This window comes from Aphelocoma coerulescens, chromosome 3 (genome assembly GCF_041296385.1).
Source record: "Aphelocoma coerulescens isolate FSJ_1873_10779 chromosome 3, UR_Acoe_1.0, whole genome shotgun sequence".
Classification (NCBI taxonomy): Eukaryota; Metazoa; Chordata; class Aves; order Passeriformes; family Corvidae; genus Aphelocoma; species Aphelocoma coerulescens.
The window spans coordinates 25,264,974-25,290,770 of record NC_091016.1 but is presented as its reverse complement, the minus strand read 5'-3'; the positions used below and the strand labels follow the sequence as shown (position 1 = coordinate 25,290,770).

Genomic DNA, 25,797 nt, shown 5'->3' with positions numbered 1-25,797 from the left:
TGTTTCAAAAGTAAAATTGTTCTTAAAAGCCTGTTTGCTACAGAAAGTGAATGCTTGTTAAAACTGTATATGTATGTATGTATAACTGATATGAGGCACAGCTGGTTTACAGAAGGAAAAACCTAATTCTTCAGACCTGTGCATCATACTCCAAAAGCTTTATGTAATTATCTGTTTGTTTACTTATGAGCAATTGCTTCGGAGGAGCCCCCCAGTGAGTGTTTGCTGTGTGCTCTGCAGAGGGGTCAAGCACAACATACAGGCTGTGCACTGCAGGTTTACCTTCACACACACAAAGGTATTTAGGTGCCTAATTCCACTTATACCCACTCTCAGTGAAATTGATAGAGAGTAAGTGCCTCTGAGGATATGATCTTTTGACATCAATGTGGATTCCCCAAATGGATCCAGGTCTATGCTTTTATGGACACCAAAACAGCAGAAAATTAAAACATTCTGCTTTGTTGGCCTCCTTATCCTCTGCTATATTGGAGTTTCTCTAAGACCACGGTCCCTGGTAGAAGACATAACAGCCAAACAGGCTGGTCTAATTAACCAGAGTTTTTCACACTAATTAGGAACAACATGAGCATTAAGCAATCAATAGGACACCTTATGCCACTACTGCTTAAGTCTGCTTTGAATACTTCTGGTTCAGATGTACCCTTGAAGCATATTTGGAGGGTTCTTCCTGACATCCTCCTACGTAGCATCAATTTTTAGCAACAATAATCTTTCCCATTACACTGGAAATTGATAAGCAACATTGTTAACCTATGTGATGCAGCTGCAAGTCAGATGTAGAGTTCATATCGAGGAGCCAAAGGATTTTTTATTTTATTTTGGTAAAGTATTTTGATTACTTCTAATGTGATTGCACACTTGACCAATGAGTAACATAGTATGATATTTACCACACTGCAAACAAGTTGCATACAGACTTAACACACACATCCCACTCAGGAGCAAGGGAAACCATGCTCCACCAGTCACTGTACGCTCAGCAACTCAAACTCACTTCCAAATTCATATGAAATAACAATGCAATAATTTATTCAAAAGTCGTTTAAAACTCTTTCTGAATAACTTCTTAAGGACAGCTGGCAGGAAAGTAATATGTCTTAAGTACAGATAAAAACAGAAAACCTGTAAAGCATCTTTTCCAATTGAGAGGCTCAACTGCTAAAATTAGTTCTTGGAATTTCTCCTTTGGGTGCCAGTTCAGACCTTGCTCCAAATGACCACTAACTAACAATCCTCCAGGCTTTGAAATAATCCACAACTACTCAATATGATCTGTTTGCTGACTAGGTGCATGCAACCCCCTCACAAAACACCACATTCTCATATACTTATTTTAAAAAATGCACTTTTGTTCCAGTGTCCTGAAACTAACTGTACAAACACAAAGAACTCAGATGCCCTCTCAACCCCCATTGGAAGTGACAAGTGAGTCCTTCTAAAATTGCAGACACATACTGTCAAGTGCAGGTGTTTGTAAACAAGTTTGGAAATGTTTCTAATTATAAACCATATGAGTTAAAATTAGAAGTCCAATCCGCTAGCCTTAAATAAAAGAACTTCCAAAAGTGTTCATCTAAATGACAGCAACTAGTGATGTTTCATTTATAACAAGAGCAGAGTTCCTGTGCCAAGCAGCACACTGCTCTTCACCGAACTTTCCACTATGAGTTGCAGTACATTTCTTAAAAAAAAAAAAAAAAGGATTTGATAAGAGTTTTAATTTGCTGTCATACTATGATACTGTGTATTTGAAAGTACAATCTAAAAATACCCTATTCACAGGTCTCCCGTGTTTCATATAATTATAAAGAAGGAAAAAAAATGTTCCCAAATCTTCTGAATCTGTCTTGGCTGACAACATCAAAGTTCAGCTTTTCTGCGGAGCTTCCCACGCTGACCTTCTGAGAACTCAAACCAAACTCTGTTTGAGGGAGCCTTACTCTTCTGGATGAAGTTCTCCTCAACCTCAACTACTGCAAAGCTTTGCTTGCCTGGCACCAAACTGCTGAGAGACAAAACTCAGAAGGGCAATCCCAGAGCTCTGGCTGATGGAGATCTCGGGATTCTGTCACTGAACTTGAGATGTCTCAGACTTGCCTTCACTACTCTGATGTGGAGGTCAGAAATGCAGCTCTAAGGAGCCACATGCTTCGACCAACACTTCAGACAGAGGCTGAGAAAAGGCAGATCCTGCAGCCCTCATACACCATTTACAATGCAGTATGATGAGATAGTGCAGACACACAGATGGACTTTACCTTTGCAGAAGTTTAGGGAGAAAACAGAGCTAAGGGAGAGGGAGATCTTTTAAGGGGAAAAGAAAAAAGATTAATTAATCTCATTATTCTTAAAGGAAGCATAACAGCACATTTGAGCATGTCAGAATAGCTTCAGCTGATTACAAGGGAGCAAACATGAAACAATTGCAGAGAGGCTCAACTATGGCCTTAATTCAAGAAAGGGGTAGTCTTCTGCTGCACTGTCCTGAAAAAAATGGAAAGGGACATGGATTAAACAGTGAGAACCTGCTCCAGGAACAAGGTGGGACTGGCCCTGCCCAGCAGATATCCCTCTGTTCCCAACCTACAGCACAGGCAGGGGCTGTGAGTGGCAGTGAAACAACAGCTCTTCGTCCCCTGCACAGCCATTCTCCTCCTCCTACTCCACTGGGATGTTAAATGACAGAGGAAAAGCTCAAACCCATCCTCCTCAAGAACCAGGACAGAAAGTAAGTTGCCCATGTCTCATCACAGTCAGGGAGCTATTTCACATAATAACCATTATCCAACCTTTCCTTTTCCTTCCTTTCCTTTTTAGCATTTGCTCTGTAAAAATAATAGTGTAAAAATATTTTTTTCTGAAGATCCTTTTGAAATTTGCTGCCTTCAACCAACATGACCATACCAGTTTAGTGCTGTACCTGGCAAGTGTAGTGCTTTCAAAGCAGGAGTCTTGCAGGTGGCACTTCCTTTGCTGCAAGTCATAAAATAATGGAACTGCTTGGGTTGGAAGGGACCCTAATGATCATCTAGTTCCAACCCCACCCCAGTGGGCAGGGACAGCTTCCACTAGACCAGGTTGCTCTAAGCACCATCCAACCCAGCCTTGAAAACTGCCAGGGCTGAAGCATCTAGTTTCTCTTGGCAACCTGTTCCAGTGTCTCACCACCCTCACAGTAAAGAATTTCTCCCTAATATCTCATCTAAACCTGCTCTCTGTCAGTTCAAAGCCATTTTCCCTTGTCCTACCTGCTAAAAAGTGTGTCTCCACTCCTTCTTACGGGTGACTATAAAATCTCCTCAGGGCCTTCTCTTCTCCAGGCTGAACAACCCCAACTCTCTCAGCCTGTTTGCATAAGAGAAGGACTCCAGCCCTCTGAGCATCTTTGTGGCCTCCTCCAGACTCAGTCCACTGGGTCTACATTCTGCCCATGCTGGGGACTCCACAGCTGGACACAACACTCCAGGTGGGGTCTCACCAGGGCACAGGAGAGGGGGAGAATCCTCTCCCTCAACCTGCTGGCCACACAGCTTCTGTTGTAGCCCAGGATATGGACGGCTTTCTGGGATGCAAGAGCACATTGATGGGTTTTATTGAGCTTCTCATCAACTAACCTGGAACTGCTTATCTCTTAAGCCATTCCCCGCCTTTTAAAGCCATTTTAAGCCAATTCCTTTTTTTGGGGGGGACATAAGTAAGGGATGGAGAAGCCACTTTGGTGAAGGGACCACAGTAAAGAGTGATGGTGCATCTCATCTGCAGCTGGTGGCTTCCACCCCTCTTTTCCCCCTCATTTCCTAGGCTTGGGTACCTCATCCTCCCCTTTCCCGGCTGGTGCTGTGAGAGCTCCCTCTCCTGTTCCAGTTTAACCAATGTTAGACCTTGTTGTAATGGAAGCGTGGCCTGAGTGAACAGAGCAGGTTCTAAAAGAGTCTCAGTGAACTAGGTTTCCTGCTAGAAACTGGCACCAAAATTAATTCCCTGAGGGGGTATAACTATAAACTTCCAACTAAAACCTACGAAAATTTACTTCTCTATTGAACACAGATATATATTCACATGCCCAGATTTGTATACATGCTATAGATATTGTGTATACACAATATATACACATATATATGCCCACACATGTATGTGCACACACACACATGTAGCATTTCAAATCTTTAGTGCTACTAACCTCATTGCTATTTTAATTCAAAGCAAGGATAAAAAACATTAGTTTCTACAAGCCCATCTAATCTTCTGAATGTACCTGTACTGGGTTAACCTAGAAAAACATTTTTTCCTAAATGAATATATATTGGACCTGTGTTTGCAAGTCTAAAAAACCCAGGCTTTTCACCGGGTATATAAATATTTTTGCTAACAATAAGTATGTATGTAGGAGATTCTGCATCAAAGTCTAGATCAGATAGGGCAATTAACCCATTGCAGTTTTTCTAATATATTAGATGAAAGAAAATACATTTAGGAAATGCATAATCAGACTTAAATTAAGCATTTGAGTGGTAAAATAATCTCAGATAGTGCTTTATTTCTAATATTTTCTGCATGCTCAAAATGAAAGCATGAAGAGCAGTGCAATTGCATATATCTTCTACCAAAAATAGCTGGAAAATACTGAAGAAGAGTGCCTGCTGGGTTGGTTATAAAAGTAAAGTATAATCCATTAACTGCTAATTAGAAGCATCAGAAGCAGGCTTTGCTGCAATAAGAGCTGGCCCCTAAGTAGATGTTTCTGTAACCATTTAAAGGCACAGAGTTTCTCCAGTTGCTGAGAATGGAGCTTGGATGGTTTCAGCATAAAGGCCATGTGAAAAGAGACTATGGCACTTGGCCATGTTACCCAGCTGTTTTCTAAATATGATGACAGGTGCCATTTTTTCCATTTGATCGTGGAACGTAATACATCTTCAAACAAATTTTCCCCAACTAGTCTGGTGCAGTTACATTTCACAGATTCAAATGTAAGAATGTTTGCTTTTTTTCTCTGACAGACACATATTGCAGAGTCTTTGGCAGATATTTCATTATAGGCCTTTTTCTCAAAGCGGATTTTTTAGTTTATGTATTATTTTGCTTTTTACTGCTGCTATAGGAGGGAAAGAATAAGCACTTGGGCAAAGGATTTAATTCTGAAGGAATTAAAAAAGGGAGAGAGCTACTATTTATAATTAGACAATAAAATTGACTTAAACAAGGAAGGATTCTCTTCCTCTCCGTTCACTACTTCCTAAAGGATGGGAAGTATTGCCATAATTTCTCCTCTTCTTTATCTGACTAGCTACCTAGTCAAACTGAGCTCCTTTCCTATCACTCAAAGGCCAAACAGGTCTTTTGATCCATTTGCCTATGAAAAGGTCTTAAGGGGTCAGGACAAAAAAAGGCAAAGCCAGAAGAACTCCCAGTACTCCAGCTCCCTGCAGAAGTATCCAAGACACAGAAAGCAGCAATTATGGACATGAGTAACAAAGACATGATGCCTTGAAATGGACCACAGGCTCCAAACCCCAGCCATGCTGCATGTGGAACTAAAGGGAGCTCTGCTTCCTCCAGGGCCAGCTGGAGTGGCCTCGAGCAGTGCAAGAGGACAGCATACAAGTCAGGCTGCACAACTCAAAAAATCAGGAAAAAAATCAAGCAGATAACTAACTTCCCATGTTAAAAAAGGGACGTAGCTAGCACAAAGGGAAATAGTTCAGTTCAATGTTTTTATCTCCATGGATCGATCAGCAAGTAAACATAGGAAGAAAATTTGTGTGGGGCAGGAAATGAGGGCATTTAGCTTTTTTCTTTCTGCCCTATTTTCATCTTCAACATAGAAGAAACTTGTTTCTTTCTTTTAAAGTGGTGAAATAGGGGCATCCATTAAGAAAAATTAATATGCTAATGAATCATTTTTGATAGTTAAACATCTAAGAAACAATAAAACTGGGATTAGAGTAGAAACAATAAAATCAAATTTAGTTTAAACCAATGTCATAAATATTTGTTAAACCTGGTAGAAGCTCCTACCAGGCAAATGAGTATATCTGTTTTCGTTCTGTATGTAAGAAAACAACTGTAAAATGCCCCAAAGCCATGGAGGGAGTCAGTGTCAAAGACATGATTAGTAGTTCAGAAGTTATCTGATTCGGGTCACATGGTGTTCTAAAAACCATACCTAAATATAGCATGCAAGAGATCTGCACAAAGAGCAATCCCATGATGGGAGCACACTAAACTCTCCACAAAATTAATTAGGGTTATTTTGAGGCAACCAAAGGAAAGCAAGAAGGGGAAAAAAAAAAAAATCAATCATTGCCCTGCCCAGTTCTGCAAGAGCAGATGTCCCTGGTATGGACAAGACCCAGTTTGCAGCCCAGGCACTCAGGGAGATGGTTCCAGGGGAGAACCCCACATGGCACCAGTGTGGAAGGTGGGTGGGAAGCACAGTGTGGCTGTATTTAGGAATACAGCTCACTGGGGAGGAGGATGACCCTGTCAGCAAGGGGACCAGCAGGAAGCCAGTACTTGGGTTCTTCTGTTGCTGTTAACACAGAAACAAAACGACCTTTTTGGAAAGGGAAGGTCCATATAAACAGTACCCTTTGCACAAACCAAGACTCTGGGAAAAAACTAATGCTTCCCAAGGCAGAATGGAAAGAAAATTCCCTGTTGGAAGTTGTTACCTCTGAAATCCTCCATTAGGATTGCCCCTTGACTGGGAGGAGGATTTTCTCATGAAACAGTCTAAAGAGCTACTTCTAACAGCCTTCCCTATGTTTAGGCATAAGAAGCAACCTCCTGGAAAAGCGTGCAGATCCTCAAAAGGCAGCAGGAGCAGGAGAAAGGGAGGAGTGTTCCTCAGGTCTTTTGAGTTTCTTTTGGTCCCTCTCTGTTAAGTGGCCATGCTATTTCCTATGTTTCCTGAACACTGAATTACCATGTGGCTTCTGACCTCTGCTGACCTACAACCTGATTTCAGCCAGCTGGCCTAGCTCACAACTTCCCTATAAAAATCTATTTCTAAAAACTAAAAAATTCTGCTGGTGAATGCCATGGCAAAGGTTTTAGGATGACCACAATCAGCAATTTACTTAGGTATCACCTTTGTTCCTAAATACCAGGAGGAACACCATTCTTCTCTCAAGCACCAGAACATGCAGGACATGCTGATGATACCTTGAAGACCGAGGCAAAGCCAAAGCAGGGGCTATGGAGAGCAGGACAAAGCGCAGGACAAAGCTGAGAAGAGGCAGAGTTGTGAGGAGTGCTGCTGTCAGCAGGTAGAAACCAGGCTCTTGAGCCCAGACCACGGAGCAGGTGCTCCAGAAGGCAGGTAACAAAACAGAGTGAGCGTGGGACACAAACTGCAAATTTCGGCTCCAACGCTTCAGGCCATTAGCAGGTGCTTCAGGCAGTCATCCAAATCAAAGTAAGAAAGTGGAAAGAGCCAAATGCTGGTTAAAGAGGTTTGCTAACGTGAAAATCCCAACACGGGCAGATAAAACGTTTCCCCATTGTGGGAGCAGGCTAGTAAGAAAAAAAAGAAACAAAAAACATATGCATTTTTTATAAAAACGGCTGTGTTGGGGATTTTACTATCCTGTACTCAAGCCCCGAGATGCAAATGTTTGCTGGGATGCTGAGATCAGCAGTTATATGTCCTCAGGTGGTTAGAGACAAGACAGAAAAGAGCTGGCATTTGGGGAAAATAGAGGGCCCATTTGATAACACTTCACTTGAGCGTAAGAGGGTTTCCCCTGTGGGTATTGTCCCAAAGAAAGCTCCAGGCAAGTTTAGAATGGTTCATTACTTGTCACATCTAGAAGGTGAGTCAGTTAATGATTACACTGACTCCCTTTTGACTTCAGCTTCACGTGTTTTCAATCTGAGAACTGTGCTCTCATCAAGTCAAATACCACTCACCACAAAGAGAAATATGGAGGGTATCTGCTTCTCAGATGCTCATGGCACACTGTAGTTATTTTATTTGTCAGGATTTTTCTGGTGCTTTGCAAACCACATTTTTGGTAGCTAATACACAGAGTTTTGCAACCCATGTTCAGGGGGTGTCACTTTTCTGTAACAACATCCAGTTCCGAGACCTGGCACTTGCTTTGTTAGGATTATGCAGTCTCCAAAGGGCCCAATATTGGGGCCTTGAAAGGATCCTTATAAAAGCTGAATATCTACCTCCTCAAGGGTTAATTCCTCAAGGTCTCCTCAACCTGGAACAACACTACCTGGCTTAATTTACCTTACACAGACATAAGAAATAGAACTGGCTACTCCAAACAGTTGTTGGTGCAGGCTAATTATATTGGCCAATGATAGTATATTTAAATCAGATGGTCACTTGAACATTATTGACAAAGTTCTCCTCACTGAGGCTTGCATCCCTTGCCAGAGGCTAGCAAGCTTGACAGAAGGAGAGAAACAAATTCCTTTTATCAGAGTAACATGAGTCAATATGTGGAAAGATACTTCCATCTGCTCTGTGTTTCTGGTGACATGACATTACCGTACAATTTGGTATACGTTTATAACAGAATAGATAAAACAAGATGGCTCAGCTACTATCGGTTTTGTTCCACATGCATGGGGAGTTCTCTCAAGCCATTTTCTATAGGAGTGGCTAAGACTCACAATGGAAATTCTGAGGGAAAAAACATGCTGTTATTTATTTCAGAGTTAATGGCACAGACAGACAGCTACAGTGCACTTCCAAAAAAGAAACAAATTCTCTTTCTCAAACTGCTCTCCAAGGAGATGCATTTGGTCAGGTACAGGAATCGCCAAAGGAAGCTGCTGCATCCAGCAACTTGCAGACACACACAACCTACTAAACACAACCCATGAGCAGAGTGGCCTGTGCTGTTTCTGCATTAATTTTGTGTCCCTGTAGGTTACCAGATCCCTGGGACTTTCATGGTCTGTGGGCAGCAAATCAGCTGAGCCAAAAGGGAAGGTTCCACCTGACTAGACCAGGAGGAGCTATATTAAGCTTGTCTCAGCTGGAGGTCATTCTGCATATTTTGAAGGCTACTTTCTTGGTAGTTGGTCAAGCAACCAGTGACCAGAAATTAAGAACCTAATCTGTATAACATCCATAATCCACAGAACACTTCTGAAGTCCAGACCCTATGTATATTAAGTTCTTAATTTTCAAAATGTTTGACCAAAGCCATTTCTCTCAAGGCCAAGCAGGCTCTTGGGTTTGCTAAGCAGTTGCTTCATGTCTCATTTCTAGTAGGCTGCTGGTAGCCCTGCAGCCAAGAATTCATTTTCACAATTCCAAAACATTTTTTGATACTTCCTGACCAAATGGCTTTGCAGTAGAAATCGGTTTCTGCCACCATCTGTTGTTCCATAGTTCAGAAGGGCTAACATTTTCCTTCAAGAGGGAAAAAGTTGGAGAGAATGCATGGCCAGTACAAATGCTTTTCCTTACTGTCACTTTGTAGGGAAGGCTTGGCCTATTTCTCAGCAGCTGTGAAATTGTCATCAGCAGGATTCTTTACAAAGCTTGGTGGCATATGGAATATATTGCTCACTTCTTAATACTGTAAAAACAACCTTGCTGCATATCTGAGCTAGGCAAAGAAAGCAGGTGCTTGATAAAAAAAATTCATCATGCATCAAGCCTCTATGGACTTTATAGAAACTCTAGACAAGGATATTTTGGAGACAATTATGAGTTTGAATTAACTAAATAATATTTTACAGAAGCTCCTAGGCTTCACAGGCAGGACAGTCCTTCAAAATGAGCAGGTGAAATCACTATGCCACAGGATAACATCATATTCTGCCATTCACAAAGGCAGCACTCACAATCCACACTGAAGGGAAGTGTCATCTCCCCTCTGTATGGTATTAAAAACTGCTGCAAGGGTCCCGTCTCCATTTCTGGTGTGGTAAGAGATTATTTATTTAACATCAGTTTTAGACCATCTCTTTTTTTCACAGACCGGCCTTATTTTTACAGCTTCTTAACCAAGAAGCAAATTAAACAAAATAATAACAATAATAAGAATAATGTAATAAATCCATGGCATTCTGGTAACCATACACACTGAATTGCAAACACAGGGCTAGAATTGCAGGAGTTTAGGTTCTCACTACAGAAGACACACAAAGAACAAAGGGTAAATGAGCTTGTTGAATATGCTGGTCTTTAAAGCACAAAGTAGTCAAGAGCATTTTCATACAGAGTCAGAAATGAAAATAAGATGAAGTATCAGGAAAGGGATTATGATGTGATGCAGTTAGGTGCCCACTGCTGTATACTCCCCAGTGAATGTCCACTCAGCCATCCCTGCACATACACACGCAGATACATTCACAGTCATCAGTGCCCTGCTGCACCTAGAATGGCCCCAGCAGGTGAAACCAAAGGGCCACTTAGACTGACAGGCTTGTTTGGACCAGTGGCAAACAGCAGATGCTTAGTGAAGGTCATGGAGCAGGCATATAGTGACAATTCCCCAGACTACTCTTCCCAACATCCATCTATTTGCGGCTCAGAGACTTCCTTTAACACAATACATACAATTTTTCCAGATTAGTGATCTGCTTTTAGAAATCCTCACTTGCTGTTACAGATGATTATTCAGAGCAAGGTTCTCCAGCTACATTGCATGTTTCTTGTACTAAGTGAGCTATTACATACTGATATGGAAAAATCCAGCCTGCTGCCCTCATCCCAGAGGGAAGGGCAAACAGAGTATTTGGGCAGCCCGTGCTGCCTGAGCTGCTGTACAGGTCTTCTGTGCACAATGCAAAGGGAAAAGGGGTCTGCTGCAGCTATGGCATTGCACAGCAGGAAAGGTCCCTCTCTGATGGTGGAAGTTTGGAACTCCTTTCCTAGAGGTTATGATTCTGAGCTGCACATATACTGTTAAAGCCATAAATACAGATCTGTCATCAATGGAGCTCTGAGGCTACTCTTTGATCTCCTGTCACTGTTTAGATAAGTGGCCTTTTAGCAAAATAGGATAGGGAGCACATTGCTGGACACTGAAGAAGTACCAGCTACATGGACAATCACGGGACAGCATGCACCTGTCCCTTCCTCACAGTAACACACCAAGAGGGTCATCGCTCTTCCACAGGCATCCAAAAAACCAGTTCTTGTTCACAGTTCAATATGTTTGCTATTTATGCACCTCCTCATTGCACACGTAGCTACTCTATTCTTTACCACCCAATAAAATATGATTAAGTCAGAAAAGAAGAGGCCAAAGGAAAGTGCAGTGTGCAAGAACAAAAGACTCTCCTGGCACTTTCACACTCTATTCATGTAATACACAAACCAAAAATAATACAGACCAAAGCCTACTGTCTAACTAAGCAGGCTTAAATAATATTTAGCTCTTTCTATCATCCAGAAATCTCAAAATACTTTACAAGAGTGTGCAGACTTTCCAGAATGCAAGCTACTCCTAGGGACTTGCTCTTTCCATTAGACTGCATCACTACCTCCAAGTATGAGCACAGTTCTCTTGCAGTTGGTATGGTAAGATGAGTATGTGCATTAAAGGACTAGTTCTTACTTAATTTCCTATGCACTGATTGCTTTAAATACATTGTTTCAGACATTCCGTGTATAAAAGTAACAGCTTACCACGCACCTATGTTACTGTGATACTACATGTGCAAGTAATACTTCACGCAAGATGCAGTCCTCCTTTCAGTTACAGTAGGAATGTAATCAATAATTAAGCTATAAATGCCTCCTTTCAAAACCTTGATTCAAGGAAAAAGTAGGTTTAACAATCATAAAAAAAAAAAAAAAAAAAGGTGATAGAGGAAACAAAACCATGAAGAGTTTGGTAGAAACAGGAAAAAGTCAATGCTTTCCTCCAGAAGAGACAAGCTTGCAGAAATTATCACAGAAGGAGTGTTTCATAACAAAATTCAAATGCCAACACAGAGCAGAAATACTTGGAAAGCTCAAAGTCTTACTTTCAGCATGACCTGTCAAAATCAGCATGGAGAGCAAAGGGAGTCGATAAAACATTCCCATGTTCACCTGCACTCTCAAATCAGAAAGCTTCTGTCAACAAGTTCTGGTCTTTGCTACAAAAGTGGGAATCCACAGTAACAAAAGGCTGACGACAGATTTCAGATTTACACCTATGAAACCACACTGATGATTTCTAAGTATTTGTTGAACAAATTATATTTTGCATACATCAATGCTTATGGGGTTCTGAACAAGGGCTGTAACTAATATAAACAGCATATGAAAACAAACACTTGTCAAAGTTTTTTTTATTTGGTTGGGTGTTTTTAAGGTTTGCAATGAAAATAGTATTGTTCAGACCAAAAAAAAAAAAAAAAAGCCAAAGAAAAGGAAAAAAAATCTACCAAAATTTTATCTCCATTCCCTCCAGTTAGAACTGTTGGTGTTTGTGTAAACTCAGCTCAGGCAAGACATAAATAGCATCTTTTTAAGCTAATGATTTTCACCACAGGCCATCTAAAACAGGTGTTAGGAGTGGCCCTGAAACAGATCCCATCTGTGTTCACCTAAGTTAGTTTATTTTTGTTTTGCTCCAGTTTAATGTATGTATACATCCTGTGTTTTCAGCTTGTCTTTTCAGCCCACTCCCATCCTCCGCACTCCCAATCTGTCAGCCAGACTCCAGGGACAGGAATTAAAAATGACCACGTTTAAAAACCGTACCTCCCCACGTAACAGACTTTACAGAAGCAGAAAGACTAAAAGGCTGAAAAGTTCCCCATGGTCTTTGCCTATTAAATCCCACAGCTTGCCAACAGCAGGCCACGTTTTAGTGTCACAGAACAGGGCACCGGCTTGCGTTTCTGTGTGATGGAAGAGCTGGGGTACTCCCATCTCTTCACATTTCACATCACACTGTTTGTGGAGAAAGTTGACAACACTGGGATGCTCAAAAACACCCTGTACTATTACACAGAGGAAGCAAGATGCTTGCTGAGAAATAGTGCTGACACCAGAATACGGTTGATTCAGCATGAGTGATAAAAGTTAATTTTTGGTTGGTTCAGGCAGTATTTGATTAAAATACGATTAAATCCTCGTCAGACTTGCTTAAAAACCATTTTACACCCATCCCATCGGTCTGCATCATTCTCCATCTCACAATATTTTCCACCATTAAACAGAAAGAGGTAAGTTTCTGTTCATCAGATGAGCAAAGAGGTAGGCAAAGTCCTTGAAAAGACTAATGCAAGAAAGTAGAAGGAAGGATTCAGTCAACTGGCAACCAAACAGAAGCCTTCTGATATTTCCCACTGAGAAGTAACAGGATCTGGGCTATAGATATGTTTGTCAAACATATCTATAGCAGGGATAATTAAGTTAGTGCAGCAAACTAGGTGCATGCTTTGAAGTGTTCATGCAGTTGCTATACTGACTTTTCTTTCACCTGGTAGGTTAAGCTCACCATCTCCTCACACTTATTTGCAGACTCATGACCTACCCTCTGTCCTCATTATCACTTCGTTTCTGATAGCTGAACATCTTGGAAATTATATTCAAAGGTTTTGTTATAAATAAAGGAGACTAACAGAAGCCTAAATACAGACTTCTATCACCGAGGAATAACTGCCTGGAATTTCTTATGGCTCCTTTCTGCCAAGGAGTTCACATAACTTTACAAACAAACAAATACTCTTCTAAGGTAGGTATTGCCATTTTTTCCTTTTTCAAGGCCTCTTATGATTAGCATCCAAAACCTTGATACTCAGTTTCCTCTAACTAGAAAAAAAATGGAGAACCAACAACATTCTTGCCCTCCTTTGCAAAAAGCCCCATGGATGTTTCAATTTCTATACTGGTATCACTCAGAATAACAGGGTCAAAATATAAACCAGAAAGCTTTAAACCCCTTGTCTTTGGCAGTAATTTTTTATTCCACAGTATTACCAGCAGTGATACCTCTCCTGTAAAGATCAAAACTAACGCAACGGTGAGGATTCTGCTGGGGTTTCTGTCACTCACAAGAGCAGCACCCAAACATGCAGAACCTACAATGATATCCAGACTGATTCCCACCGATCTCAGTGAAGCCAAGACATTATCCTGTATGCTTTTCCATACACCTGGGGAGTGATTTCACATGCAAAGATCTTCACTTACCTACATCCTTCTACAAATCAGAGTTCTCCGCTGTCTGTTCTTCACCCACCTCAATAGGGGCCTATCGACAGTCTCCACTTTTCTACACTACGTTTCTAAGGCAAAAAAATATTGTTACCCTGCTCACACAAGACAGAGGTCCAAGACAGTGGCTTGTAGCCCAACAGACTGGATCGGGACATGCACTCGTGAATTTCACTCTCTCAGAAGTAACTGGCATTTACTTCTGAGCAAGAGACACAATTATGATAAAGACAGCATATGCCCTTGTGCCTCCTCTGTTATACAGTTTCTACTTATTTTGTCAGATATATGCATTTTGGGTATTTATGGATCTGAGAAATCCCAGATCAGACATGAGCATCGTTGACAGGGCAAAACACTTCTCTAACTGTCCTTGTAGTGTCCATCCTGTGGGAACATACAGCTTTCATTTTCCAATAACATCAGACAGATCCATTTTAACCTATTTATTTGGCAAAAAAAGAAAAAACCCTCTCTTGCTGCATTGGGTTGTTGCGCCTTTGCCTTTATTTCCAAGTTACTCCTTACTTAGGATTATTGTCCCCAGCATTTCATTTCTCAGGACACTAACATGCTGGCTGAAATCATATCTTCATTTTATATGAGGGCAAAAAAATCTCACCTGGAGTCCTTTACCTGTACTCATAAAACAACCCATAAAACTGCCTTAGAATTCTGAGTCGAGCAGCAGACTTACCTCCCATTCTCAGCTGTTTTCAGAGAGGCAATGCAAATAAGCAAGATAGGGCTCAAAAGCTTGCCCTGAAAACAGGAATCCTTGCTTTTCTGAGGGCTCCAAGCCCATCTCAGGAGCAGCACACCTCACTGGCACTGACATGAAGCCCACGGCCTGACAGGCAGCCGGGGACCCCATGTACAGAGCTGCTGTCAGTACTGGGAAACAATGGTGAACAAGGGAGACCAAACCTCCTCCTACGAGCAAGCTCAAGATTCCATTTTCTGCAAGGTTACCCCCAATTCTTAAAATGTTCTGTAATCTACCCTTAAAAGCCAGTCATGATGGGATCCACCAGAATCTATCTGTTACCTTTTATCGCCACACATACCCTGTGTGTGCCTTTCATAAGTAATGTGGTTTACCAGATGAATGCTGGCAATATTTTCCACTAATTGCAAGAGTTACTAAACTGAACCTTAACTAAAATTAAGTTGACTATTAAAAGCTCAATGAGTAACCCAGCAAACGGAAGCACTGTGCATAGGATTTAGCAAGCACGCAAGTGATCTGGCAACCACCAAGGCACAATACTTGCTGAACTTCCTATACCTAAAATTGGTTCCATACAATAGTCATACATTCGTGATGTATGATGAACTAATGCTCACAATGTTTGTGTGTGCTAAAATGCCAAAGTAAATGTATAATAATTCAAGCATGCTATTCTGAAAACACAAAGTGAGAGGATTGAATGTTACAGGTTAATTTACAACATATACTCTCCATTAAAATAACAGATCTCCCTGTATCAGTTTTAAAAATACATGAATAATATCCTTAGCTATTAAGGTGTCATTATCATAGACAGTCCTACAAATTTTACCTACCTCTATATAAACACTTCTAGGCTTTTTAAGGAACACACAGTGCACTTGACATTACATGTTAAGTTTATTCATTGTATACAGGCTTTTCATGATTGCAGTTTCTAAATCTACAAATATATCTTTTTTGTGCTTTTATAATTTCCAGTCTATATCTCTATACAAATATGTTCTACATTCTGTATTTCTGTTTTCAGGATTGTACACAGGTCCATAAATCAAAAGCAGCAAGAAATAATATTAAGATTGCATGCAGTCTGGCTATCTTTGACAAACTAAAAAAACTAGGGATTCCCTGAGAAGAGTTCTCTCTCTCAGGAAAAAGAAAAAGAGAGAGAAGAAGAAAAATATTCTTATCTAATAATGTGGATAAAAGGTACTTTGGCACAAAAAGACAGAACGACTCAGGAGAAATTCTAAGAGATTTCCTAAATACTGTCCCTGTTAAAAAAAAAAAAAAATCAGTATTTTGAGAAAGAGAAGGTCAAAGTGGACATATGCAGAGTTATGTGAAAGAGTTAAAGCTATTGATGAAAGACTATTTGCTGATAAGGATGCATTTATTTGAAATAGGATAGCATTTGGGACTACTTGAACAAAAGTCTACAGGAAACTGATAAATCAAGGAACTGAGCAGGATTTAAACAAACAACAGACATGGCTGAGAACACATGAAATGTCACGAGTACAGCTGAGAAATAAGTGATGGCACAGGACCACTTACTCTGCTACTAACAAGACATTTGCTTTGGCCTCCGCAGAGCGAGACAGCTATCAATCCTGCCACCGCTCCAGAAATGCTTGAGACTGAAGCCCTAAAAAAAGTGGTTATTATTTCTGGGTGTGCACATGGAACACCCCAATAAGTCTGGCTTTCAAAAAACAAAACATCCACCATACATCACAGTCAGGTGAAACCCTAAGTGACTTCTTGCAGAAAAGAGCTCTTCCTTCAAATACTGCTGTTATGAAACACCAGGGCCTGGATTCTCCAAGAAAACCTGTGGGAGCAATGCTGATTTCACACCCCAGTACCGAACTTTCAGGTGCTGTGCCTGTGCCATGGAGCCCTCAGCCCTGCTAGTCACTCCTGTGCCTCGTACAGTGCCACCCAACTCTGGAGCAGCCATCGCCGAGCAAGAACGACCCAGTGCTGCCAGTAGGAGAAGGACAAGGCCACATTCATCTGTAGCCCCACTTCTTCTCTAGGACCTGTATTTTTAAGCAGTGATACTCAATTTTTTTAGCTTCAATACCTTTTTCAAGGTTCCCAAGCTGCTCCTGAAAAAAACCTACTGGAGGGTCCTTTCCTTCAAGGACACAGCTGGAGAGAGACATCACACACAGAAATCCACCATTTTGCAAGAAGAGTTTGCACTTTCTGAAGTCTGCTGGGATGTGAGGGAAAGATGGGAGCAGAGAGGCTCAACCTTGTCAGGATGGAAGTGCTTGAGAACATCCAAAGCAGATCTCTGGCCACCTGGGAAAGCTGGATATTGAAAATGTAGGCACTCACACAGGTTAGGCAACTTCTAAGGTTAGGTGGCAGTTCAGTGGGGATATTGAGGATCTCAGTTTGGGCTTTCAATGCCTAAATCCCACTTAAGTCCCACTTAAGGCATCTAATCCTTTTGTGGATCTGGGCCTAAAGCCTTGCCAGGAAGGAGAGAGTCTATGCATGCAAAAGCTGATGGTCAGTGACAGTCTGGTTCTGTTAAAACTAAACTACACAGAGAACGACCTTATTTTGTACAAAGGAATAATGCAGAATAATCAAAGATGCGTTCTAGTCACGGAAAGTTAATGGAAAGTTAATGCAGCTGATACAGATCACAGTCCTGTCTTTAGGCCCTGTGACAGTTATGCTGACCTGGAGAACATTATAACCCATAAATCATGGGTCTCCAATAGCTCATAGGAAGAAGTACATTTGGAAATGTTCAAAAGACAAAATGACTACAGAAGTCCTCAAAAAACCACTTCAATTACCCACACCAGCTAAGAGGTAAAACTAGAAGGGAACAGAAATTTATAAAACACTGTAATGATTACAAAGGGTTAATAATTCAAAGAATGATCTTCTGTTATTCAGTGACCAACTAGTTTGCCATGCTCCATGGAATTAAGTAGTTTCAGTCCAGTTTCTAATAGCCAGGAATCCACCTGGCAAAAGTTACCGATTTATTTCTCACTTACCTGCAGTGCTGTTGGCTGTCTCAACCATGAAGTAAAGTGTGAGTGGATGTGGATAACAGTTTACCCTCTATTCCCTACACCTTGTATCTCTATATCACAAATGCATTTTTAATTTTTTAAGGTGCCTGTACTTACCCCCCCTTGAATTTAGTTGAAAGGACTGCAAATATGATATTTTCACATACAAATTATCTTATTGACAAAAGTGATCTTGGCATAAAAGTAGAATAGAATTACAACAATAAAATACAACTTAATGTTACTATTCTATATTACTGTTATTACAAGACAGATATTATTAATTATTACCAATTATTTTAATGGTAAATATTTTTGCCAGATCCCAGGTATGCACTGTAACATTTAACTGACTGCAATCACTGAGATTCCTCTATGCTTAAAACACTGAGGTCTCCATTTTGGGGATTCAAATACATCTTCCCAGATCTCTGCTTCAAATGAAAATTCTCCTGCAGCTGCCCATCAACCAGCATCTGAATTTTATAAACCATGAGAGAAACAAAGAGACCTGCTTCCCAGTACTTCCTATCTGCAGATGGGCAGAGAGTTCTGGCGACTCATTCACTAACTCCTACAAATTTTGCATTACAAAATCAGTATTCGATGCAAAATACAGGAGAGTAGAATAAGCACATATGTCACAGATCGTAAAGATGCCAAAGATACTTTAAACAAAGGAAAACTGCCCATTCTCCCATGCCACTGAAGTCCATGGAGTCACAGTGCACTCCTTCCTTCCTGAACACTGCATTATCCCCTCCAGACTGAAACATGGCTTCCTCTGGCAGGCTCAACAATTGATAAAGCCCCCACCTGGTTTTCAAGGGGTGAAGGAATTACTAATGCTTTGTAATCAGCTCATGGTAAGGAGGCCAGTGTGGCTTCCCTGATTTACTTGGATATTGGTCTGGTGTTTCACTGTGCTTTCACCTGCATTTTACTTTCAGTTCTGGATTCTTTCCAGGATAAAGACGCAAAGTCAAGGTGGTATCTTTCCTGTCCAGCCACCTCCTCCCTTTTGGTAAAATGTTAATAGACTTACAGGTCTGATATACAGGAGGACGCCAGTACACTCTTAACACTGACAAAGTCAAACAACAGAAAATATTTTGCAATTTGGCATTTTTCCCCTCAAATATTCCTGTTTAAATGCTTTCCCTTTAATTCTCATAAATATTTCTTTTCAGTAGAAGTCAGTCTATTTTTGCCTGCTGTAAATCTATGTAGAAATTAAATCTCACCTTCCCAACTCACACAAGCAATTGCCCCCTTGGTCTGGCAAGGCAGCTCAGAAGAACAGGGAAACCAGGATTTGTCCTGTATCTGTCTATGCATTTTAGTGGCAACCTGTGCTTGGCTGAGTCTGGTCAGCTGTAAGAGACTGATGACAATTGTTCAAAATACTTCTTGTTGAAAAATATATAAATCAAAATTACTGGTAAAACACCGTAGATGTATGAGACATGTACGAAATATAGAAATAACCTAGAAAAATAAAAATAACAGACATCAGCCTAGAACTCTTACAATCCAAGTTTTCCAAATTATATTAATGTCACAAAATATAAATACACAAAACAGTAAATCAGTCACACTGCAAGGTGATAGTATGCTGTCTACAGAACAGTAAGGGTTAATTTTCTTGAAGAAGTTTAGGGGGCCATGAAAGTTGTGAATTTAAATTCACACCAATTTGAAATGTTATATTAAATAACGCATAAAGTTAATTTTGCTTGCATTTCATACTGACTAGTATTCCTATTCCAGGTTCCTCCTTACAAAGGACAGGCACATCAAGGAAGTAGCACCCAGGAAAAAAATTAAGGGAAAAACATTAATGGAATGCAGCAGGCTTGGGGCAGAGACCAATTTATGCAGAGAAAGTGCTTAAGCAGGGACACTGGTGCCTGTGTCTACGGGTACATAGAGAGGTTTGGTGAGCGCATGCCCGGGCAAGGAGGATTTGGTTATGGTTAGAATTTGTGAGTGACAGCCATGTGACAGCTGGGAGTCAGCAAAGATTTTGTAGGGATGGAAATTCCTGAGACAAGACACACGACTGCTCATGCGATCTGCATGTGCCTATCATCATGCTATATTATAATAGCTGACACCATGGTTTACCAGTTTTCCAAAAGAGAGGCTATAAATTAGGAAAAGGATTTGAGGCACAGTGGATGAGAAATTAAACTCATAACATTTAAAAACAAAGGGATAAATGTAACTTCTTTGCACGTTATTGAAACAAGCAAACAAAAATCTCCAGTCAAACCACACACCACCAGTAAAACCTGCATTTCCATTATTTACCTTTAGTGACAGGTCATTATTTCCTTAGAATATATATTTTATAAAAGGTCTGAATGCTACAAACATACTTAATTTTTAGTATAGAATAATCCCACTGATTATTCACATACTGTAGCTATTCCTACACTTTCAGGATCAGGGCCTAAGTCGCAATGTGCAATTAAGCACAGGCTTTCCCAAAGAACTGTTTCATTTGCCCTTCTGGAGGTCTTACACGGATGTGAAGCCAGTGGAGATGTGCATTTAAATCAAACCTGAAAAACCAAAATACTTTCCCTTTAACACTGAATTCAAGCCAATACAGTATCACATGACCTTTACCGTAATTTCTATTAAAATCATTTCATGTCTGGTTGCTTCTGCTATCCTGGCTCATTTGTATTGTTTACAACAAGTCATTGCTCTCGACAGTTAGTGGTGGCTGAATCCATGGTTACCAGTTTTTACATTCACTGGTTAAATGGAATGCAGCTCTTCAGTGGGGTTTCATGGAGAAAGCTCTTAAGAAACCACAATCCAGCTATCAATCAGGCTAACCTGGGAGAAATTAATCTGATAAACAGAAGTATCACTGTGTATGAAAAATTTATTGAAAGGGAGCTCAAGGCTTTTATTAGTTGCAGTCGCAAAAGTGGACACGTTTGGGTCAGACTTAGTACAGGGCAGACTTGGGTTATGAGGTCTATGTCTGACATTCATCCATGTTGTGCCTCCTCTGGTGCTCACTGCTAATACAACTATACTGTTCAAGGCTTTAAAAAAAATAAAAATCTCAAACAGTTATTTTACCAGAAATGTGCTCGGAATACAAATAGTGCTTAAATACAGGTTTAACCAGACTGCAGTCCCGGCAAAGTAACTTAAACAGACACAGACAAGATAGTAAAACACAAAATAGACAGCCTTGAGTAGAATCCAATTAAGACAAAAAACACCCCAAACAGAGCAACATTGTTAACGACTAAATTTAAGCCTGCAAACAAATATATTTTATTGCCACCTACGAACAATACGGACTAATTCCGTTTGCTTTGTTATTTATAGTTTGGCGTAGGGTGGGGTTGCCAAAAGCAAAGAGCAAAGCAGAAACTTATTTGCAAGATGGACCCCCAAATCCTTTAAAAATGCCTAAAAACGTAAGAAAAGTTCTTTACAATTTGATGGCTACAACATTTGTCCCACAAGCTACATGACAGCAACAAATAGTTAAATCAAACATATTACTACTAGCTCATCTACTGCAAAGTCACTGTATCAGAAGCCCGAATTGATTTGTTTCCTTAGAACAAATTGAAAATGAATGTAACATAACATCCAAAAAAAGAAATCCCTCCTGCCCTGCTAATCGGATATTGTATAATGGTTGATTGCAGCTTTGCACCGTGCTATTGTTGCCTATATCATACATACTTACAGGTTCTGGGTTCTTCCAAGAGTTTGGTGCAGTTTCAAGGACAAATGTCTTAAGGAAGTCTTTCTACTGTGCAGCAGTGATCCTAGCTCTGATCTCATTACATGAGCAAAGTGCTACAGCTGACAATATAAAGGAAACTTCCTGCGTGAAGAAGAAATCTTGGAAAGTCTCAGGGTTAAAAAGGCTGCTTAAATGTGCTGCTTGATTTGCTCCCTAGTTGTGTATACACAGTAGCAGCTGATCTCTGTTTGCAGCCCTGCAGAAAGAAACCTTTGCTGAAAACCAATGGCATCACATTTCAGTGGAGCTACTGCCAGGCTCTGGAGAGCAAAGCAACCTTTGACAACTTCACCCAGTTCAAACCACCGGCGTTTGCTGCATGTCCTGCAGGACTTTTGAGATGGTATATTTACTGTATTATTTTTATTAATGCCACTAGGAAATCCTGCATCCCAGGCAGCCGTGATACGAGCAGAAGTCTCCCTCACTGTAATAGGAGGTTCTGACTGTGTCAGGACTGTGAACTGCAGAATTCACCACAATATCTTTTGCTTTGTCTTGATTGTGACATTTGCAGATGAGAAGCTGTTAGTTGCACTCAAAAGCATTTTCTGTCTTAGAATTGCTATATTAAGTGCAACAGGCATTCTGTTTATCCTAAATTAATCCTGAGCCTGCCCTGCATCAGTCACGCACTGCTCAGAGCTTTTTTTTTTCTGATACAGAGTACAAATCAAAAGATTTGGGAAGTGGGAGGGGGCTAGTTCTTTCACTAAGTATTTTATCTACAGCCAGATCTAGCCTGGTCCCTGTTGGATTAAAAACATGGAGCACAACATCCCAAATTCTGCCAAATTTGGTATTCTGACCAAAGTTTCAGTGTAACTCCAAATATCTGTTAGTGCTCCCTTAGCTCCTGCCTTGGCCCTCCAGAACCAAACCAGGGATGGGCAGAACCTGCACCAGCTTCTGCAGCTCTTACTGCTGTCCAAGCAAACTAGTAAGACCAGAAAAGCAACATTTGAAAAGAATACATCTGCTAGCACTATTTCAACTCTTAACTGGGAAGCAATACTCCAAACACATCCTCACATTTGATGTTAAAGAATTATCAATAATTAATTCAGATGTAGTTGTTTCACCATTTAGCCCAGGGTGATTCTCCGAAGAGCAACTGGGACCACACATTCCCCTGGCACTCAGTCAGAGCATGACCGTAGAGCTTGCATGCTGCTTCCCAAACAGGACCTACTTCTCTCTCCAGGATAGCCAGAAAACCTCAGAAACAAAATTTAGAAGAATCCCTTTTAAAAGTGCACCATTGCAGGGTTTGGTTAGGAGGAGCTGAGGGTTTTTTCCTGGGCTTTTGTAAAACAGATTAATCACCACCCTTTTTTCCCCTCGGGCACTATGACTATTCTAGCTACTAGTATATTGCGTGTTATTTCTTTAATATTTTGAACTTTATTCCAAAGGGCAGAAACCAAAACTGACAGTACATCAAGACAACATGCTCTGTGATTCAAATAGCAAAATAATTGAGATCCTGTGCACACACAACATCCAAGTCTGTGTACGCACGTTGCACACGTGTGCACACACTCATTCACAAGCACAAACAAGTGTAAGGGCCTGTGGCCCAATTTTCAGAGACACCCATAGTTCATGTCCTCACCTCCCTTCAAATACAAAAAAGTAAGAACAACCAAAATCTGATCAATGAAACATCAAAAATAATTTTTGTAAAAAGTAGGCACCATTTATAGCAGGGTAAGCACATTGATTCAACATGTGCTTCCACCCCAATTTGCCTCTCTCCTTTGGGAGAAGGATCCTGTCCACTCCTGGACTGTGTCACACCAGAGAAATGGAAGTGTGTGGTAGCATCAGCAGGTTTAATCTTGCTCTTCTCCCTCAAGGGACACTGCAAGGCAGCGACTCAAAATCCTGGCTACAAGGCAGGGCTCACTGTCTGCCCGTGTCACCTCTGACACATCACCTAAACTGACACCATCACATTTCGTGCATGTTGCAAAAGCACAGCTTCTGTCCCTCTGTTGCTCAAGCTGTGAGAAAGGGATTGCATGCTGGAGAAAAGTCAAGGACTAAAGATCATGGTTGTGCATCCTGCTCCCAGATGTGCCATATGAAGGGCCATGAGTGACCTTGAACTGCCTGCTCTCTGTGCTCCAGTGCCCAGCCTGCTGCCCAGACTGCACATAACTCACCCACAGCACTTGCCCACCTGGTCCCTTTTGGCTGTAGTATGGCAGAAGAGGGGTTTTTTTCTGTTAGAAATTCAGCACAGAGTAAAACAAGTTCTTTTTGCCAGGTGAAACCCAGTGCACTAATTTAAGACAAGTTAAAAAAAAATCCCAGTGGAAGCAGGAATTTCAGTGAATGAAGTTTTCTCCTCACGAGCCTCTAAATACCCAACTGTCAGCACAGAAAAGCTGAGAGTTCTGAATGCAGCACGAGCAGTAATACGACTGTATCCAGCAGTCCTACCCCACACAGACCCACTGGCACTTGTCAAGGCTGGAGGACATCCACTCTCAATTTGACTCCACTTCTCCTTACCTCTGTTACATAACTGTGCCCCCTTGTCACAGCTGGCTCAATACAGATCCAGGGACACAGCTCTTTCAGTTACCTTCTTTTGTAAAAGTATACAGAGGTTCTGAACATGGGACAAATGGGAATTGCAAAATCTTTCTCCTCCCAGTCTTCCCAGATGCACCTCAACCGGCAGGACTCTGACTTCCCTTTTCACTCCTTTCTGATTTTCTCATTGAATTTTGTTTTCACAGCATTGTATCCAGCAAGGAGAATAGTAACAATTCAAAGCCTGTTTTCCAACCTTCAGAAGGTGGGGTAAAGTAGCCTGGCTATTAAGGCAGGACTGCAAAAATATGTTTAGAAAGGATGGGGAGCAAGAGCTAGGAGAGAAATGAAGGGGAGGCTGACCCTGAGCTTACATGATGTCAGAAGCTGTAGGGCTCCATCCCTCCTATCCCCAGTGGAAAGGGTGGCCTGTGGAAGCCAGCCCCACTGCCTGCTCTTCTAAAGTCTAAACCAGTGCAAGTGTCCAAGATAGGCCATGCCCTGTCTTCCTGACATCTGCCAGTTGTAACAATTTAGAAAGCTTGTTTCATTCATGACAGCCTTAAAATTCAAACATATCATCAAGAAGTCACGTATAGCTAATACTACAAACAACTAAACCAGAGCAAATTCTCAGTTTTTACGTAAACATTTGTTTTATATTTTAAAACTTTGTTTCCAGCAGTCAAATAATAAGTGACACACTCATTTAAAAAGAGATTTCTGGCTCTTGTAATTAAAGAGGAACAATTGAAGGTAACTGCAATAAACCAGAAGTCCAGCAGACGCACAGTGACACTTTTTTAAAAGTCCCAACTTTCAGTTAGTCTCAAAATTTTCAATAAGCAGTATCAGTTTTAATTATCAATCTCAGAATCCAATAGCACACAGAGACTCCAAGAAACATATCCTACCTGTTTTATTCAGACACTTAGGACTTTGCTTAAATATTAAGTCTGAAACTCTGTTCATCTAGATCTGGCTGATTCCTGCACAGATCCTGAATGTGTCCTTTCCTCAGTCTACCCATATGCATAATAACTGTGACTACTGGATTTTCTTCTTCACTTTTTAATGCACATGGATCCTAATCAAAATATGGAACACCTTCTTCATCATCACAGAATGAGTGGCTCTCATTGAAACTGGTCCGTAAAAGTTGCTTTTTGCTTTTCATCTATCAAGACTTCAAACCAAAACTAATGCAATCATTGGGAATTGTGTATGCCTAAACTACTTGCTGTTCCCATTAGAAGCTCTGCACTACTCAATCATTCAAGATTCTCTGTCCCATTGTACTAAATATGCTCATATTTCGTGCTATGGGTACAATTAAAATTGTTTGGGTTTTCCCACTTCTTATCTTTAATTTGGTCTCTAAAATATCCAGCACACATTGAAACCAATATAGGTGATAATATAGATGTAAATATCACCATGGAGGCATCATGATAAATCTGATGTTGGAAATAATTCATTCAGGGTATCTAGATCCAATTTAAATTCTTTTCCAGTTTTAACTGAGCCT

At 40.8% G+C, this 25,797-nt stretch overlaps 1 protein-coding gene across 12 annotated transcripts in view; it reads right to left on the bottom strand.

The window, feature by feature from the left end:
- Window positions 1–25,797, bottom strand: part of ESRRG (estrogen related receptor gamma) — a 397,608-nt gene that overhangs the window by 343,582 nt on the left and 28,229 nt on the right. For 2 of the 12 annotated variants that reach the window (XM_069009522.1, XM_069009521.1), the window contains exon 1: window positions 21,666–21,899. The exons of 9 other annotated variants lie outside the window; for them this stretch is intronic. In XM_069009522.1, the coding sequence (XP_068865623.1) occupies window positions 21,666–21,763 (98 nt within the window). In that variant the 5' untranslated portion in view covers window positions 21,764–21,899. Of the gene's footprint in view, window positions 1–21,665; window positions 21,900–25,797 lie in introns of those variants that run through there. One more of the 12 variants, XM_069009531.1, reaches the window with a different exon arrangement.